The 20,708-nt window shown below is 37.5% G+C and overlaps 1 protein-coding gene across 1 annotated transcript; it reads right to left on the reverse strand.

Annotated features, from left to right (window-relative positions):
- Nucleotides 1-4,651: 4,651 nt before the first annotated feature.
- wnt10a (wingless-type MMTV integration site family, member 10a) lies at nucleotides 4,652-20,464 on the reverse strand. Its single transcript, XM_058787086.1, has 4 exons — nucleotides 20,121-20,464; nucleotides 19,005-19,267; nucleotides 15,662-16,035; nucleotides 4,652-5,520 (listed from the first exon to the last, which is right to left on the reverse strand). The coding sequence occupies exons 1-4, from the start codon at nucleotides 20,354-20,356 to the stop codon at nucleotides 5,053-5,055; spliced, it is 1,341 nt and encodes a 446-aa protein (XP_058643069.1). The 5' UTR covers nucleotides 20,357-20,464; the 3' UTR covers nucleotides 4,652-5,052.
- Nucleotides 20,465-20,708: the final 244 nt, after the last annotated feature.

Consider the following 20,708-nt stretch of genomic DNA (forward strand, 5'->3'; position numbering starts at 1 on the left):
ACAGAACCACAGAATTTCAGGGGCAGCTGTTGCATGCCGAGTCTGACATTCAAACAAAGGGTGTTACCAAATATTATTACAATGCACGATCACAAAAAAAAAAAACTTTGATTGATAGCACTGATAAAAGAGGAATGTGGCTGATTTCCTCTACATTATGACGTCAATATTTATTATAAACAAATCATCATGCAATCATCATGTTGACAGCAATATTAAAAGGACAATAACAAATAATAGTATACGTGATAAAGACAAATGTTTTCAAAAACATTTTTAGAAATGTTCCTTTTGTATTCATATGGTTTTAAATGTCACGTGGTGCAACTTTAGTGTGGACATAATCATTCTTATTTATTTGTCAGTATTTAAACATATATGCTACCATGCAAAAGTTTGGAGTCTGTTTCGAAAGAAGTCTCTTATGCTAATCAAGGCTGCATTTATTAAGAAATAAATACAGTAAAAAAAAAAAAAAAAATTCCAATATAACCAGTAATACTGTGAAATATAATTACAATTTAAAATAACTGTTTTCTAAATGTAATTTATTCCTGTGATGGCAACGCTGAATTTTCAGCATTCATTACTCATACAGTGTTCATTCTCACATGCTAAAAAATAAAAAATAAATGATAATAAATAAATAATTATATAAATAATATATTGAAAATAGTTGTACTGCTTAATATTTTGTGGAAATTGTGATACTTTTTCCAGGATTCTTTGATGAATAGAAAGAACAACAATATTCATTTGAAATCTTTGGTAACAGTGTTTTTACTGTCACTTTTGATCAATTTAATGCATCCTTGCTGAATAAAATGATTAAATTCTTAAAAATCTTACTGACCTCAAACTTTTCAACGGTAGTAGAAATTTTTAAATTATTAGTTCATTATCATTATGTTTTGATAATTACCAACCCAAACTTATAAAAGGTCACATGGTCTGATATTTGAGGAGACTTCCATCTGACCTTGACACAGCCACGAGGGTCTTCGGGGAACCTCTTTATGAGATCATTTCCTGTTTCTATTTTTGAAGCAAATTTGTTATTTATACTGTAGATATATGAGATATAGTAATAATAGATTACGCCAAACTACCTGTTTTCAAGAATTGATTTCCTTTTTTTAAATTCAAGATATCAAGACGGTTGTATCACCCTGACATTATTTTTAGAATGACATTTATTTTTTTAAGGATGGGTATTTGCGTCAACACCTCTTTTACTGACATGCATATTTTAAATTCACCATCTGAAGCGCAGGGCCTGTTGGTGTGTTCATCTGCATGCACAGGGTCTTTTCATGCTGAATTCCTCATGTATTTGCAAACCAGTACCTGCTCAAACATTCATGTGTGGTCTCTGAGCATGCAGGGAGGTTAAAGTTCACTTGTGTTTGCAAACAGATAATTAAATGAGCCTGTGACATAATTCCTTTAGCATGGTCAAACAACCATGGCCAAATGGTGTTCAGGTCTCAATACATACGGCATGGTCTCTGCCTCTCGCATGTCATGCTTTTGATTCAGCTAACAAAATAATAATGACTTATCTCTGGCTGCAATAAAAACTGTGTCATTCTGAGCTCTGCGTGGTGTGTACAGTCTCTCTGTCTGTTCTGTCCCGTGCTTGTAGAGACTGGCCCATCACATCAGCTTGACGTGATCCACCCTTGGGGAAAAACGCAGAACATTTATTTCACATCAGGCATTGGCACTGAGGTGCTTGTTTTCCATCGGCTGCTTTCCCCAGCTGGCCTCTTTATTTTTTTCTTCCTACTCAGTGTCTTCTCAAACTTCTCTACGTGTCCCTAAGTGTCAACTTCCTGCACAGAGTGCACTCATCAACCACATAGAAAACAGCGTGATCGATATGCAAAACACAATATATGCAAATAAGCTCTTTCTTAGAAGTCACATGGGTATAAAGGTGTCTGCCAATAATCTGACTGTCAGTGCAAATATACAGTAAATACAGTAAAATAAATCATGTTTTTTTCTTCAACTGAGGCCCAAAAATATATCATCAATGTGTAGAATTCTGTAGCAAATATGGGCATCAGCTCTGGTTGATTTAATTTAATACTTGTGGAGAATTTTTGTAAATAAATGTATTTGTGCACATAGTCATATGACATCAGAATTAAAAGGTGGGGATCAAACTGATGTCATTAGACATCATTATCTGCCCTAAATCTGAACAAAATGCAGATGCTTCTTATGTAACATTTGGTTTCAGGCTGATACTTGATACTAAGTTTGATGATGTTTCATGATATGATCATTTCATCTATCTATCTATCTATCTATCTATCTATCTATCTATCTATTCTCTCTCTCTATATATAAACAAATTGACACACACGCACGCTCACACACACACACTTGAATTTGTGTATCTTTGTTCTGGTCTCTCATGGAGCTGGGCAATGTTCTTATTATGTTCTTTATGAGTTATGACTTTACTATGTTCTTTATGTCAATTAATGATTAAAAGGGTTACCTGACTAATTTATGCTGCAACATGTTTATATAAAGGCAGAGATGATCAGTTTTGCTACTCTACAAAAGGCTGTCGACTGACTGAAGCCCTGAGGCCATCTCTCTGCAGGCTGCAACAACATACTTGTCCTCACTGTTGATGCAGTTCACAAATGAAAAATTGTTTACTTTTGCCAGAGAATAGAAAAAAATGATTTATTTTTTTTCTTTTGCTCTCTCTCTCTCTCTCTCTCTCTTTCTCTCTCCTGCTTTCCATAAATTAAAAAACTTGCACAATAGGATATATTGGTGTGTGGTTTTCTTCCTTCCTGCTGCACACGCAAAACAGGTGAAATGTGAAAGATAGTATGCAGGAATGTCAATATCACTCTTCAACCATTTATAATTAAGTTCTTTATTGTTTTACAAATATTAAGTTATCCACAAAATAAAATAACTTATATATTCAAACTTAAAAAAATTATACCATTTAAAAAAAAAAAAAAAATGCATATCTCATTGCAAATGCAAATGCTCAACCCACACAGTATTTCATGTCAGTCATTTTCTCCAGAATAATTGGTCTAAATGTGCAAACAAACTAAATTAAACGTTAACCGGAACTCAACTGTCAACTGACTCAGTATATTTTTACAAATGCATTTCTGATGTTTTGGCATATATTTTAACATGAGAAAAATCACACAAATAAATAAATACAACAACAAAGCAAAACAGAAGAACAGAACAAAATTAACAGATTAAAAACAAACAAAAATAATGTTTTTTCTTCTTTCATTATGAGACAAAGTTTAAAATTACTATATGAAAACAATGGTTGGAGTTCCCTTTAGGAGTAATTATGGTTTATTTTCATCTGATAATCAGAAAAATGTTTCAGATGGACAAAAGTGTACAAAAGCTTATTGTATGAGTAATTGTTATTGATCAAAGTAATGATTTTTGCAGAAACGTAATGATTTTTTAAACTAAAAAAAATCTGAGACTTATAGAAGTTTCTTTCACTGGCCGTGAACAGTTATTTTCATAAAATATCCAGTGATATTTTACTACTTTATGCAAGACATTATAGAAGACTTCAAGCAATCTGAAAAGATGCTAAAACAACTTTGAATGTTGAATAATCATGTCTGAACAGCCACCTGAAGAATGAGCTGGAAGAAATTGAGATATTTTATTTTTATATAAAGTTTGGTGAGTCGAGGGAACCTATAGCTACCACATTATGGGTGTGGTGATCAGGACGTGATTATACATCTGTCTAAATATCTACTGACTGACATTAAAAGCTCTGGTGAATATATTCCTGTTACAGTGAACAGAGGCACAGCCAACAGATTGCAGGGAAACAACATACACACAAGCATCTGTAGAGGTTTAGTCCAGCTTCTTCCATACATTTAGTCTCCTCAGATCCTTTTTATGATCTGTTTTTCATGAGATTTGTCCATAACAAATATCCATGTAACAGTGTTGTCCTTTCAGCTGGTCAGCAGAACTGATCCACAGCTTGCAATCCATTCATTTGACTGTGTTTAAAAAGCCTTTGAAGACCAGTCTACACTTTTACCAGCATTAAAGTGGTTATATATACAATCACTGGAAATTTAAACAAGACATGCTGGCCTTTTTGAATTGATATTAACTGGTATATGATACCGTTTTATACTCAGAGTTTATTTGGTAAACTCTTCTGATAAATGGCTCTGTGCAAAAGTATATGATAGTACTAAGTATATATATATTAGTGCTGGGCAACGATTAATCGCATCCAAAATAAAAGTTTTTGTTTATGTAATATATGTGTGTGTACAGTGTATATTTATTATGTATATATATATATATAGAGAGAGACACACACATACAGAATATATTTTGAAAATATTTACATGTATTTACATGTTTATATTTATATAATTTATATTATAAATAAATATATTTAATATATAAACATTACATATTGTTCTTAAATATATACATGCATGTGTGTGTATTTATATATACATAATTAATATACACAGAACACGCACATATATTATGTAAACAAAAACTTGTATTTTGGATGCGATTAATTGCGATTAATCGTTGCCCAGCACTAATATATATATATATTTGTTTATATTTATATATTTCTCTTCTTTAAGTACCGGAATCCCATGCGTCTGCTTGGTGCTATATTACAGGACTAGGAGCCATTGGTTTCTCTGAAAAACTGAAATAAAACGAACACCACGTAGTGTCGATGAGTGCTTTGTTGGCAATATACTCAACAATATATCCATATTCTTAATTTATTTAAATTAAAAATACTTTCTGAAATTATATGCAGTGCAAGTCCAAAATCAGTCTGAAATCTTGTGCTTGGACCCATGCAGTGTGCAAACACATGCACACTTTTCTAGCACTCAATTCATCTCAGTCTGCTTTTGTGCTTTCCATTCGAATCATGGAAATGGCAGTCCATTGCAAAAGGAAGGGATTTCGCAGTCTTTCCCTGTGTTTAATGTCTGTTTTTGTACATTTAATAGACGATTGCTTATTTCATTTGCAGACGCTGACCCACTCTGTTATCCTGCACTCTTCGCACACAACATAACAGCACCAGTGGAACTTGCAATTGCAGCGTTCGCTGCGAGTCTGCTGTAAGATGTTGTGGCCCCGGCCACAGCACAGGCTCTCACAGTTGTCCATTCCCTGGCTGGTCTTGTTACAGATCCGGCCCTGCGTCCCGGCAGAGTCCGACCCAGGATCCCGCTCGCAGAAATCCGGGGACTTCTCAAAGTAGACCAGATCATTCGCGTTGGCTCTCCGTCGGTGCGTCGAGTGGGCGTGCTCCACCTGACCCGTGTTTCTGTTATGGGCTTTGATTAGCGTGGCGATATTAAAGCGATCCTTCAGCAGCGAGCCCACTGTTCTGAACTCTGGAGTCACCTGCCAGCAGGTCTTGAGCTGACAGCTTCCTGATGTGCCGTGGCATTTGCATTTCCTCCTCATGTGGTCCACCACAACCTGCACACAAGCAAAACAGATGAGGAAGATGTTAATATCTGGAAACCGCAGCATCTGGACCATAGCTTCCAATCTAGACCTGACAATGCATTAGCGAAAAATCATCTGAGCCCTTATTAGATGAATCACTGATTTGTGATGAATAGAAAATGATACAGATATTAATAGATGAGTCAAAGACATTTAAGAATGTACACAGTAGGTTTTAAGATTTTTTTTACATAAAAAAAAATTTCGTTTTTTTTTCAATTTTATTTTGCTTTTCATAACAGAACTGTTGATGGACATGTGTGAGAAATGATTCCTCAGTCGTTGATTCCTGCCCTCTTTAAACTACATCTATGAGAACCTAATTAATACGTAAAGAAAAACAATTATTTAAACATTATGAATAAATTCATAAAGCTCATTAATCTTTTCATTAAGGTCATTAAAAAGATTCCTTTCTATGCATTAGTTCCTGTTTTCTGTATTGTTTTGTTTTCTGCATGATTCTATATGTTGGTTGGACTGCATGACTTTGATTTGGCTGACGACATTTTTTAAAATACTTAATCATTATTTTCTAATGTAAAAAATAATAACGCCAAAAAATATTATTTATAAAATCTGAACAGTTGTACCACCCTGACATTTTTGACTTTATGCACACCAAAAAAAAATTCAAAATAAATAAATAAATTTTAATTCAGAAATTAAAAACATGCACATAATAGAAAACGCATATTCAAGTCATTGTACAGTACTGATTGCACTACTGACACAGAACTGATTGCACTATGTATAATCATTTTCTATTCTTAACTGTTTTAAATTCTTTTTAAATCAATTTTTATATCTTGTTTTTATTATTATAATTTTTAAATTCCTTGTTTTTATTGTTGTGACTTTTTTTTTAATGACTTTTTCACTTCCTTTTATGTAAAGCACTTTGAATTACCACTGTGTATGAAATGTGCTATATAAACAAACTTGCCTTGCCCTGCCTTACAGTATGCACTAAACACATTATTAACGAATAAATTAATATAGATGAAAAAAAAAAAGATTTATTCAGTCTAGTATTACTCATGCACTTTTTTTCCCCCTCTCTGTGGTTATAAGTTCCACCACATGACATGTCAGAGTTGGAGATGAGGATGCCCTACTCACAAGTTCAGACCTCCCATTCTCTCAACAATGCACTTATCTGTCATCCCCAGCTATAAACTTTTAGATCCAATTACCAAGAGGAAGAGGGGCCACCCTCACTACTGACAGATGCCCCAGCACCCACCCATATCAACAACACAAGCGCAAACATTAAGGCTTAGCAATCCCACATTTCACACTGTCTCAGGCTTCCCAGCGCTCACCGCAGGACAAAACACAGTATGAACAACTTTAGAGATAAGTCGAGTTTTGTCTGTCAAAACTCAACGGATTAGGTTTCACTGTACAAAATGAAGCTACGCTATTTCACGTCACTCATGGCTTGTGTTTTTATTTCTTCACTTTCAACCCCTCCTAATCCAGGACATATTTTTTCAGTTTCTGAAATGACTCAAAACAACTTTTCGATCCTCCAGGGCCGCGGTCTGCTAAAACACAATGTTCTGACAACCGCTGCCGTTCACCTCGAGTCACAGGTCACTTTCAGCAGTTTTCAAAAGCAGACATCTCCCATCCCTGAAGATTGTGAATTCTTCAGGCTATACGGTTTGCATGCCGGTGGTTTCTATTTCAAGCTCTTAGCCACCATAGGTGCGCATGCAAATGGAGCAGGTCTGTTTTATATGAATGGGCTCAAAGAGTCGAGAGACAGATATGAAGCAGATATCACAACCTTATTGAGGCCAAAGATAACAACGATCAATCACAACAATACACCCACAATGGCAAATCAGGTACTATAAAACTGTTTTGACAAAACACCAGAATTTCAGGCTGATCTCGCTCCGTCTGAGGTGAACACCTCAGTGGCACTCAAATGAACCCTCAGCGAAGCGTAAACAAAGATTAACCCTGTGCAGCACCAGCATTTTCATCATCTCAAGGTCATTGTTTCGAAAGACTGCAGCCTTTCAAAAGGAAGCCAAATCAGTTCCCTGAGGGCCGATGCGATGCGGGTACAGACAAATAAGGATATTCAAATCCTTTTGCTTTGAGCGCCGAGAACCTGACGGGAATTTAAATGTCTCACCTCCAGCAGTTAGGAAGTGGACCTGCCTGCTCTTGCAATGTGCGGCCCATGCTGAGGAAGCTACAGGCTTGGGATGGAAGATCGCAGGGTCTGATTGCTCTTCTTCCTCCTCTGCCTGGACTCTGCACCTAAGGGCAAGAACGGCGTGGGTGCGCGGCAGCGGAGGAAGCGAGGAAGAGACAGGAAGTGCTCTCTTGGAAGGTGCCGCCCTACTTAAGTGACAACAGGATAATCTATCGGGTGTGTGGAGAGGTGGAGCGTCTGACTGAAGCCTGGCAGACCGTCTAGCCTGAGGAGCTACAGATGAAGTGCAGGAAGCACTGAACAGATTAAAATCCTTAAAGTAAAGCCTGTCAAGCCCTCGCACGGCCCTGCTGGCACAGAACGAAACTTGTGAAACAATAGGCTTTATCGACACATTTGTGTTATTCACCGTATTTTACGTTTCTATAGGGATACAGGGCTTTACATTTAGTCATTTAGCAGATGCTTTTATCCAAAGCGAGTTACAAATGAGGACAATGGAAGCAATCAAAATCAACAAAAGAGCAATGATACGCAAGTCTCAGCTTAGCGCAGTACACGTAGCAAGGTTTTTTTTTTATTATATAATAATATTGTATAAAAAGAAAACAGATAGAATATAAAAAGAATAGAGCAGGCTAGTGTTAGAGGCCTTTTTGCTTTTGTTAATTGTACAATAAATAAAAAGAAAACAAATGTGACTCTGGAGCACAAAACTAGTTTTAAGTCGCTGGGGTATATTTGTAGCAATAGCCAAAAATACATTGTATAGATTTTTCTTTTATGCTAAAAATCATTAGGATATTAAGTAAAGATCATGTTCCATGAATATATTTTGTAAATTTCATACCGTAAATGTATCAATACTTCATTTTTGATTAGTAATATGCATTGCTGAGGACTTCATTTGGACAACTTTAAAGGCGTTTTCTCAATATTTAGATTTTTGCACCCTCAGATTCCAGATTTTCAAATAGTTGTATGTCAGCCAAATATTGTCCGATCCTAACAAACCATGTATAAATCTAAATTTCGAAAAACTGACACTTAAGACTGGTTTTGTGGTCCAGGGTCACAAATAGATAGAATACAAAAAAGATTAGAAAAGCTAGTGTTAGTATTTTATTTTATTTTTTTTTATAAAGAAAACAAGCAGTAAACGAATAGAGTGCAAGTTACTTTTTTTAAGAATAGAAATATTTATATGCAGAGAAACATACATTTATATCACAACCTGCATGCAGTCGAGGGATGTTCTGTAACTCTGAAGAGGGTGTCAGCACAGAACAAACCTAAAGGCATATTTCAACCTTAAGCCCAAATCACTGCACGATTTTAGCAATCCTATAAGATCACTGCATGTCACACTGTGCGACATGGATCTAATAAACTTGGCTACGACGTGTACGCTACGACGCACGTTACTATAAAAGAATAAAACCTCATCAGCATGTGCTAGTGGTAAACACAAAGAGCATGATGAATCACACTTTAGTAGTTGTATTTTTTATGTGAAAGCGGTGAAAGAGGAAGGGATAAAAGCTTGAGGTAAGCAGTTTTATGTTACAGAGCCATGTCGCGTTGATTTCATGTCACATTTTTATTGGTTGGTCAGTAAACGTGGATCGTACCAGCAAACACACTGTGTGATAATCATGCTGTATCGTAGGCTATCTTTGATCGCAAGACTGTGACAACGGTCGTCTTTGAACCTCTCTCACTGTACGACATAAGAGCACCGATTAGGAGCCACTAACACAGAAATCACCACGATTGTTTCACGATGCCAGTCTTGCGTCTGGGACAGCCAAAAATCATGCAGTGTGTTTAGGGCTTCAAAGAGAGCAAATCTTTCTGTGTGACATGTATTTGGCAGATTCGCAGTGGAAGAAGTGTTGCAGTTATTCATCAGCATTTGATGTGTACAGCTACACGTGCTGCTCCAAAAGCTACAGCAACACAGCAGAAGCCACTATAAATGGATCTGCAAGCAAAACATATTAGGGCCTATAAATTTGCACATTTTCTTTTCCGACATGCAGTGGATGTGGATGTTTTGAAGGGTGTGCTGTAATTTCATTGGTGCAGAGCAAATTGAGAGCCACATCTGGGCCACTTTAATTGAAGAAAAAGTGAGACAGGCTCGCCCATAAACTGGCACCAGACTGAGATCAAGTAAAACACATTGGTAGCACATTTGGACCACAGGCAGTATACAGCAAAACAGTTGCAAGTCCTCTCAACTCAGATGCTTTTTCCTTCACAATGCATCAACAATGTAAAAACTAATATTTAAATTAAGCAGCTCTTACTATAATATTCAATGACTCGTCAATCAAGCCATTACTTTCAAGAATACTATTAAACTGAAACAGCATTTGCAACACATTTAACTTTCTTAATGTGCTGCATTTCTGAGTGGGATTTTATTTTGTTCATCCGGATTTCATTGCTGTGATATAATGGGTGAAAATAACTTTTCTCTGTCATGCCACCTTTTAAGAAGTCATTTAACAAGTGGAGAAAGTTATTACATTTTAATGAAAGAAATATTACTACTTTTTAAGAAAAAAAAGTAGTTTCCATTACAAAGTTTCCAAATGGCAACATTTCCCCAAATTTATATATAAAATCGAATGAGAATAATATTCTTGCAACATAATGCTTATCATAGAAAGACAAACTTCCCTCTTCTTGTACAATTAACCAGTGCATGTTATTCTAAAGAAAAAATAACTTTCAAATAACTCATTCAATTCAGGTTTCTTTAATAATTTGAGTTATTTACAAAGTACTTTTCAAACTCCAGTTAAATTGAGTGAATGATTTTTAAAAAACACGCTCAGTGTTAGTCAGCTGTGTGCACTCTTCTTCTTGGTCTTTTCTGTAAAATATAAGTGTGCACATTTTTCTGAACACATGAAACAAATCATTTAATAATGATTTGTTTCATGTGTTTAGAAAAATGAGCACACACATTAATAAATGCGCATCTAAAAAAATGCACATTTAAATAAGTAAGTGCAGTAGTATACTTAATACTCTATTTATAGAAATTCCCAATGAGGAAATACATCACAGCTATTACAATGCCATATAGCAACAAGGCTGTTTTCCTGTCTGATAAAGAGTTTCCACATGGCACTGTTCATATTCTTTCAATTTACTGTAAAACTATTCCAGATAAAGTTGATCTGAGAACAAAAGCATCTATGTATGAAATTTAGATGCACAAAGAACAGCACGGCTTGAGGAGCAGACAAAAGTAAAGCTTGCTTTCACGTGGCTTAAAAATTCTTTAATGTCTGCAATGCAAATTTTTGTGCATGTGAGAGTGAAGGAAAATTGAAAGGTCGATTTCATTACATGATGCCTTCATCACTACATTACAGCAACATTTATATGTATGCCAGTCCAAAAAGCAGGAACATATTAGTGTCTGTCACCACAGACAGAGACAATCGTGTGTGGAGCGCTTTCGTGTTCAGGGCTTTGCAGTCGCAGTGAGACACTGTTAGGTATAAGCTGGAGAGTCCACTTAAGATCTAGGACAAAATGATGACAGGGTGCCTGACAACATGATCCTCCATCTAATGGCTCTTGATGAATTGCTGAATGAGTATTGCTCGGTTCCTTTGATGTTTCAGAGGAGGCGTTCCACCAAAACCTCAATGTCCCAACACACGTCTTCATTAAAGTCTCGGACAGATGCGTGACCAGACTGTGATGTATTTGGTCAATTAAACATGTTTACATTTAATTCATGTGTGGCATATACAGCAAAGAAATGTAGAGGAAATGTCACTAATACTTTTAGGTCAAAACATTGTTCTTATAAACTGTGTTTCTGTACCGTCTCCTGCCCTTTGCTTGCTTTGCTCTAAAAGTAGAAACGCCGCCTGGCTTTCCAACCGGTCTTCATTGAGTGGAAGGAGCTCCAATGAAAACATGCAAAAAATAATTTACAACCCCACTAGACGTTGCCATGTAATCGGCAACTACTGCAAACATAAAAACATGCCCTGTTCTTTTTGCCCTGCCGGTCCGTATGCAGTGAATAGCAAATACTAAAACAATACAATTAAATCGATTCTCTTCATGCAGTTTCCTTTTTTTTCCCCCTCTGCGTTGCCCTGGCCAGTGACAGACTGTTTAAAAGTTGTATTTGGGGAAGGAAGGGCGAATGTCTTTCTACTTCCCGCTGTGTTTGATGTCTAAAATCTTTTGCTGGCTTTAAACATCTGTTTCCAAATAGCCAGCAGCCACTAATTAGAGCTTTTAACAAGACTGAACGTCGTGAGAACCAGAGGGTGGGCATGAGGCGACATGTACATCCCAGTAAAGTCACTACATTCCTCGACAAGCGACTACCTTTCCCGGGAGGGAGGTGGGGAGGTGAGGGAATATTGGGTCGCAAACCTTGCAAATAAAAAAGCTCTGTGATACAGAGCGTGTCCCGTCCTACCAGGCCGGGACCCCTACGTCACATCACCCAGCTGCCAAAATTAAGGGACCCAATTGCCAAAGACAATGGGCTAGGCAGAGAAAAACATAAATATATCATGAATTTTGAGAGAATGAGTGTAATTGAAGATGGAAGATGAAGGATTTTGCCATTTTTCATTTCTCATCCCGCTGACACCGACATCGAGAAAACCTGCCAACAGTAGCAGCAATATTTCAGTAGCAGCAAAGTTTCTTGTCTATCTTTTTTCTGACGATCTGGTTCGGATGCCAAATAGGCTTACTGGCAGGAGAAATATTCCTGAACAATGGCGTCTCTCTCTGTACATCACACCCTCGCTGGCAGCTTGATCAAACGCCACACCTCCGAACTGAGCTTCTCAGACAGAAATCCTGAACTTCCAGCATCCTTTATAGATCATCCAATATAAATAACAATTCATCAGTTTAGAAACTGATAACAATAAAGATCCTTTGAAGTGTCATCTCTGAGTACAAGAATGGGTGACTTTTGCCAGTAAAATCCACAATGATCATGATAATTATCATAATTAATCACGAAACTGTGACATAATTCATCAATAACAAAGATTTTAGAAATAAGTCTCTAGAACAATGCGTCTAAGCTTATAGCACGAGACAGAATTGGGCATGAGAATTAGTAGAAGTACTTTAGATGGCAAACACGGCTACTATCTGTTACTTTATTTGGGACTGACCATGTTTTGTCTGAATAATCAAGGGAACCAGAAAACTGATGGAACGATACAGAGACAAATTATAGAAGAGGAAGCAGCAAACAATGAACAATCTGCCACTCTTGTCTGTGTGAACCTGCCAGTGAAGCCCATCTGAGCTTATCATGGTCATTTACACTTCAGCTCTGTACCGTCCTGATAAAGAGTGACAACAGATTAATCCATGATGATATCTTACCACCCACGTCTAGAATGCACAGCTGATGAGCCACACCAAAAGCAGTTCAAATGGCTCCTACTGAAGTTACAAGCTATAGTGAAACTCTTAAAATTGTGCTCAATCAGTCGAGCATAGCAATAGCAACGCCAAGGTCATTGCTTTGATTCCCAGAGAATGCAAGAGCTGGTAAAAATGTATCTTTTGATTGCGATTGAAGTTAAAAGTGCCTGCCTCACGATCACAAGAAGTGCTGGTCTATAAGAGTAGAAATAGTACAAACACTTCTAATCCAACAGCAGGAACTTTGTATAATGAAGTTGAAAATAGGTTTCAGCGAATACTGTCTAATTCCTACAGTAAGTACTGACTGAAATGACATTTAAGTGTTGTGAAGTTACGCCAACAGCAATGTCAAACCAAAATGACTGCCTTCAACCACTGAATAAGCCAATAGTGGGCCTGCAAGAGTAATATGACAGGAATGGCATTACACTATGCACTCATGATTTATTTAAACTAATTTTATTTACTTAACTTTCATGATCTTATGGACTTATGGACATAAACCTATGTCCCAAATAAAAAGTCAAAAACATTGCACACGCACTCTCTCATATTTTAAGTTTAACTGTAGCTTGCTTTGCTGTTAGACAGTGCTATTTTGCAAAATGGAGAAACTCACATGAGTTGAATTTATAGTATTTATATATATTTACAAAGAATAAATCAGTAAAAAGTAAGTTATGCATAATGGGATGTTCAGGGGATAAACATTTACAGTAAAATAACATTAAACAGCACAAGCAAACTGTCTTGCCACATGAGTTTCTTTGAGAAAGTTTTATATCAGTGCAACAATGAAATAACTAACAGAGGCAGTGGAAAAATTGCAAAACCCAAGATGTCCACATGTGTACTTTTTCACCACCTCTGTCAGTTGTTGTAGAGATAGCCCTTTTCAAATGCTTAGTAATTACCGTCACTCCAGAATAATAAATTATACATAATAAATAAAAAAAGGCCAATTCCAACTATTATTGCATGGTGTCTGCCTCTGTCTGCATAATGCAATCATCTTGCAACTCCTAATCAGGTTAGGATACTCTTTCCAGCTCTCTTACATAATTTAAGAAGTCTTACATTTATGAACAATTGTGCAACAACTGCTTGAGTGATCATAAAAAAGGATACACGTGAGAACCATTTAAAAGTTTGGACATGTTTCTCATGATCTTAATGCAACTGTGATCTATATGTTTATGTTTGAAACCGGTTTTGTAAAAAAAAATAATTAAAAAAAAGCCTATATATGATGTTCTTTACAGAAGTAAACATGTTTTTGGGATTGGTGACTTGGACTGCAGAGTGAAGAAAAAGCAGCGAACAAGTGGCCAGACTACTTAAAAAAATCCCTCAGATCTGTTGGAAAGACAGCTCTGGATGCTCCTCATGAAGTTGGGAAAATATCCAGAGTGTTATCAAAGCAAACAGTAAAGAATCTAAAATATACAGCAGTTTTGATTTGTTTTTGGTCGATAAACAAATTTGAAAAAATATGTGTTATTTCAGATGACCTTGTGTTCTATACAACAAACTGCATGAGTAACATACATGACATGTTTTACTACAGTAAAGCCCATTTGTTTTCTTTGTGAAACACCATTAGGATCCATCAGTTTTTTTTTTTACCTTATCCACGTCCTGTTATTCATCTCAGGGCATTTAACTTAACTGCTCTACAGTGCCGCTAATCTGCCTCTTATTATCTAATTAGTACAACAACACAAAGAGACAACACCTCGATCCCTTACATCACACTTTGCCACCAGGAGGGACTCGCTGATCAAAGGCAACACCAGGGAAGGCATATTTTGATAAAGCTTAAATGCCTTTTAAACATTCCCAAATCCAAAGATAACACATTTCAGAGAAGCACATGTTTGCTTTTGCTCGAGAGGAGTTATTGCTCATTTAAGTGTTTTGCTGTTGGTAGGTGGTTCGGGGGGGTGCGTGGAGATCGGAAAAGATTCATGAGAGCACCTAATTGAGCATAGACGGGGCACCAGCTCGTACGTTTACACGCAGGCAGGAGCCCAGGCAAAAAGTTCAACAAACCTCTCGCAATGCCAGGGCCTCGCTTTAGAAAAACCAAGGATCGCACGACTCAGGGAACGCACAAACAAAAATGTTACGCTTGGCAAAACGGACAGGGATGAAGCTTTCAAGAGCACAGCTGCAGCATGAGCGTCCCTTCATGTTTAACCGCCGCTCGGAGGAAATCTGTAGCTTCTAGGTACATCAAAAGGAGGAACTCAACCGCTATTGTCTCCTATAGTACATGTGACACGGTTATAGTATCTCAGTAGAAAAGAAGCGCTCATCTTTGAACACCGCGTTTTAACGCACCTTAAAAGGGAGCGTAAGATGATCCTTTTGCACTCTTTGGAAATGCAATCCAACACTGCTGATTCATTCAGGCTTAGTGTCACACATCACACAGATCACACACACACACACACACACACACACAGCCGACACAACGCCGTCTCTCACCTGCCTGCCAACTCTGTTGTTGTGAAGTCTCATCCTGGAGTGAATGTCTCTGTACGTCTCACGGGAGTCCAGGAAGTCCTTGGAGAAGCGTTCCCCAAACTCCACGTTGGGACTGCAGCCGCCCCATTCCCAGGAGTCCTGCGGGCCGAGAGCGTCGGCGGGAAATTGTTCCATCACGCCGTGCACCATGCCTTTCCCCCGGTTGATAGCCTCCAGCTGGAGACGGTTGAGTTTGATCCTGAACGCCTCCTCATCCCCTCGGCGTTTCTCATCACAGCCGCAGGCCTTCAGCTTGCCCATGGCGCAGGCGTTGGACACGGCATGCACCACTCCGGCCGCTGCGATGGCATATGCAAACGCGCTTTCTCTGAAACCTGCCAAAGAGACAATGCAAGGGATTATTCAGGCAAGCCTCGCTCAAACGTTGTCTATAAGCTCCCCTGGAATTGTTCTCTCTGTGCTTTGTTGAGAAGAAAGCTATCGCTTTCGAGAAGAAACCGCACAAGCCCTGATGTTTGACAGCAGTACCAGTATATTCCTTCACACAACAACCAACAGAAAGACCTCACAGGACAAAGTTAGTGAATGCTGTGCTGTGCGCTTAAGCATCCAAAGCATGCAAATGAAGGAACAAAGGTGTGGAGGGCTGCAGTTAGCGTGGCTAAGCACAGACATGCTGATCTGTGCACAGGCTCTGCGCTGAGCTCAAAAACGTGGCTGCAATTAACCTGGCTACTGTTAGCGGCTGTTTGATCTGCACTAATGACATGCCGCTCATCTGGATTTCAGCTCTCATCCGCTGCGCTCTTTATTGGACCTGAAGTGCGGCAGACTTTAAGGCTATCCCTGACAAGATTCAAAAAATTCCTCAGCAAATACGTTCGAACACATGAGAGCCACATGTAGCAGTAGCAAGTTATGTTGTTGTTCTTGTATAAAAATATTTAATTACAGTGTTTTTTTTGTTGTTGTTGTTTTTTTTTTTCTCCAGGGTTTCCAGAGTGAAGAAGGTGCCTGCTTGTGCTAAAGGCTTGTTGAAAGCTAATGGTCTCAAACAATAATAAACGGAGGTCTCATAAAAGCAGACTCTCCTGAATCACTTTCAGGGACAGATGGGGAATTAAAGAAGGCCATGCTCAGGAACATGAAAGAGCCCATAAAGGCTAAATAGTTTATAGTTCCTTCTGCCTGCTAAAATCAAAGGGCACTTCTTCAGCATGAAAAAGACCCACTTAAGTACACATATAAAAATTACTGTTTCATATATATATATATATATATATATATATATAATTAGCGCTGTCAAACGATTAATCGACATTAATCACATCCAAAATAAAAGTTTTTGTTTACATAATATATGTGTGTTTACTGTGTATATATATATTTAAGAAAATATTTTACGTATATATTAAATATATTTATATATGATATAAATTATATAAATATATACATGTAAATACGTATTTTACAAATATATGCTGTATGTGTGCGTATTTATATATACATAATAAATATAAACAATAATACACACACATATATTATGTAAACAAAAACTTTTATTTTGGATACGATTAATTGTGATTAATTGTTTGACAGCACAGCACTAATATATATATATATATATATATATATATATATATATATATATCAGTCTGGTAAATGTCTAAGATCTGAAAGAAAATATGGATATATGAAATTATGAAATGAAAATGAAAGCCTATGAAATATGCCATTTAAATGACCACAAATCTGAAAGCATATGAATCTCTCTCTTCCTTTTTCTCTCTCTCAATAGATTGATAGATGGATGTCATACAAAATTTTTATTTTTAATGATTAAATCACTAAAATAAAAAACGTATACTTGGTTAATGTCAATGTTCTGAAAGAAAAGAAATATTAAGAAATATGAGAAATTGAAAGGCTATGAAATTCCTATTTTGTCCTTTAAATAATCAAAAAAGGAAAATCAGCATGGTTAATGTGAAATATAATATAATATACTAACAATGTGTAATGACTTTTGCATCTTTCATAAAATTTCTGCTGTTTGAATCATCAATTTTCCTCTTCAATTTTGTTCTAGTCAAGTCATTAAGACGGAAAAAACTCAGCCTGCTTAATGTCAAAGATCTGAAAGCAACTCTACAAAAATATAAAAGCTTATTACTTCTGCATGACTGGCTGTCTACATTCATATGCATTCGTGTGACCACTAAAGTTGGTTTATTGTAAATGATTATTCAAGAGAAACAGAAATTTCCAAGTTTGAACAAGTTTTAAACTGGCCATGACCCCGTGTCTACCACTTAAAAAGCGTGTTTAATGCAGATTGAGGCTTGTCTTATTAGGCCTGTGAATGCAGCCTCGCCTCACCTCCGTGTCCTGTTATGTCCATCTCTGGCAATTACAAATGACTAATGAGCCTTTAAAACTTAAATCAGGTGTGAAGCAGTCAGTGGAATTCAGTGTGTTTTCCAAAAATGCTTGCTGATGGCAGAGCTGCCCTTGGGCCACGGAGCAAAGATCTAAGATAGCTGAATGATGTTCAATTGATCATTTCAAAACACACAGGAACTCACACCTATTAACCCACCCACCCACAGTGACATACACACTCACGCGGAGGAGACCTGCATGCTGAAATACACACACGACACCAGCCGATGCTGCTTTTTTTTTTTTTTTCGTGCAATCCTCTCATGATTCTATGGGGGGCAAACGGCACTTAGGCGCAGCCAGAAGACACGGACATGGAAATGCTGTTTTAGATTTCCTTCCAAGCCAATGAAAGACCTGGAACAAATCAATCTAACAAATAATTTAAAGTGAGAGGCACGCCCGGCTGCGCTGATGGTGGAGGAAGTGGGAAAATGAATTAAAGATTGAAGGAAACTGTCACTTTGGGTTACAGAAACTAACTAAACAGGTTTATGCTTTTGCCACTGAGGGTTGGGAAAATGCTGAAAGCAAATTCACAGCACTTGCACTGGCACACAGTAAAATGCATTAGCTGGCCAGGGAAGCCCTCTTGCAGCCACTCTTTAAGTGATATATGCCTATGGCTGATAAAGCTTTCCTACTATCAAACATTTGTGTGTGTCTGCAATATACAAACTTCAAGGATTAATTTACCCAATATGGATCAGTTTCTAGCTAGCCAAATAATTTAGATGTTAATGAAATACGTATATTTGAAACTCAGTTTTTGTACTTCTACACATTGGTCCCATGAAAAGCACCTAACCTAACTAAACCAGATTTTCCAAAAATTCTCTCCAAGTGCTCACAAACTAAAGAAGTCGCTATTTTGTTCGTTTAAGTTCATTTTGTCGCTTACCCCTGCTGAAGACAACACTCTCATAGGGGATCTTGTTCCTGGTCTCCAGACTTGAGCAGTTCCAGCGGTGTCCTCTGAACTGATGCTGGCACTCGTGGATGGCGATCTGGATGCCCTGAATGGCCGAGGCTGTCACATCTGGATGTCTCATGCATACGTCCAGCTGTTTCTTTGTCAGGCCGGGCAGGGTCAAACACACCGTGTTAGCATTGAGAATGGGGTCAAAGGGGATCTTTAGTCCCAGGATCTCATTTGAGTCTGCCCTAGAAGAGAGAATGAAACCTTATCATGTATCCAAATACATCTGCACGAGAAAAAAAAAGGTAATAAATAAAGAGGTAATAAATAATAAATACCCTGTGTTCCATTGCATTGTTTAAGTGTTTAGAATATACAAAGATCCTTTATTACTGGATCATACAACACTGCTGTGGCACGTATGAAAGTGACAAAAGTAGGTCTACCGCTGAGGAACATAATGCTCATGACTATTACAAAATACACCATGTGCTGGAAATAGATGCCATATACACGCATAAAATATGGCATCAAATGGGGCTGATCTGAGACCATTACAAATGAGTTTATTTGACATATAGCAGATGCAAAGCCCCTTCCATATAACAGTACTTGTAAGAAAAGTTATGTGAAACTATATATGAGCAGCTACAAACTTACCTCAGTGTATAAACTAACTACTACACAGCAAACTACCAGTACAATATAATAACTTTAAAGGAAAATGCAAACAAACTAATTAAATGAAGCTCTGGTAAAGCCATTATTTATTAGCAAAATGGTTAAAATCTACCAATAAAAACATCTGTGAATGAAAACTGAAGCAAATAACCCACTTTATAACTTTATGCCACTTACAAATAGTTGCATTACAACAGAGTCAAAACCAAACTTTTCTCAAAGATGTAAAAGCATGTACAAAACTTAAAAAAAAAAAAAAACTATTTTGTTGTTTTTGAAAGTTTTAGGATGCACGTAAGTACAGAATATCATGCCAGTTGATGTTTGTGAGCAATTGTGTTCAGTAAAGAAGTATTCACGTGCAGAAGCGAATGCAATCGTTTAAATGTGACACGAAACGACTGAGCAAGTTCTTACCTTTGAACTAGAAGCGACGCCAAAGCCAAAGAGCAGAAGAGTCGAAATAAAAAGTAATCCATGCTGCTGCTGCTGCTGCTGCTCTTCTGCAAAACTCTTTCACAACAACTCTTCTGCTTGAGAAGAAGATCCGTCCAGTACGCGCACAGCTTTCCAGCGATCAGCTTCAGATCGTCCAAATCTGACGAAAAATAAAATGATGCTGGAGAGTGCCAAGCGATGTCTTGATACCTCATTCATGAAATCACTTCACAACTTTTCTGCTGGAGCTATCAGTCTGAGCTTTCAGAATGAATGAAAATGTGAGCCGACGCTGAGATATCATCTGACAAGACACTCATGTACACAGCTATCTACTGTCTTCAGGACTTCTGATGTTTGCCTTATCTTGATGGCACTCAGACTACACTTAACTCTCTGCCAGCCCACCTCTACGTCAGCGCACACACTCACTCACACACACACACACACACACACACACACACACAGCAGTCTGCCCTACAGGACAAGTGCCTCATTAGACATATCCCGATTGAACTGATAAACAGGGAAGTTACGACTCATTGGGATGCGAGGGGACAGATAGAG

Source organism: Onychostoma macrolepis, chromosome 09, assembly GCF_012432095.1.
Source record: "Onychostoma macrolepis isolate SWU-2019 chromosome 09, ASM1243209v1, whole genome shotgun sequence".
Classification (NCBI taxonomy): domain Eukaryota; kingdom Metazoa; phylum Chordata; class Actinopteri; order Cypriniformes; family Cyprinidae; genus Onychostoma; species Onychostoma macrolepis.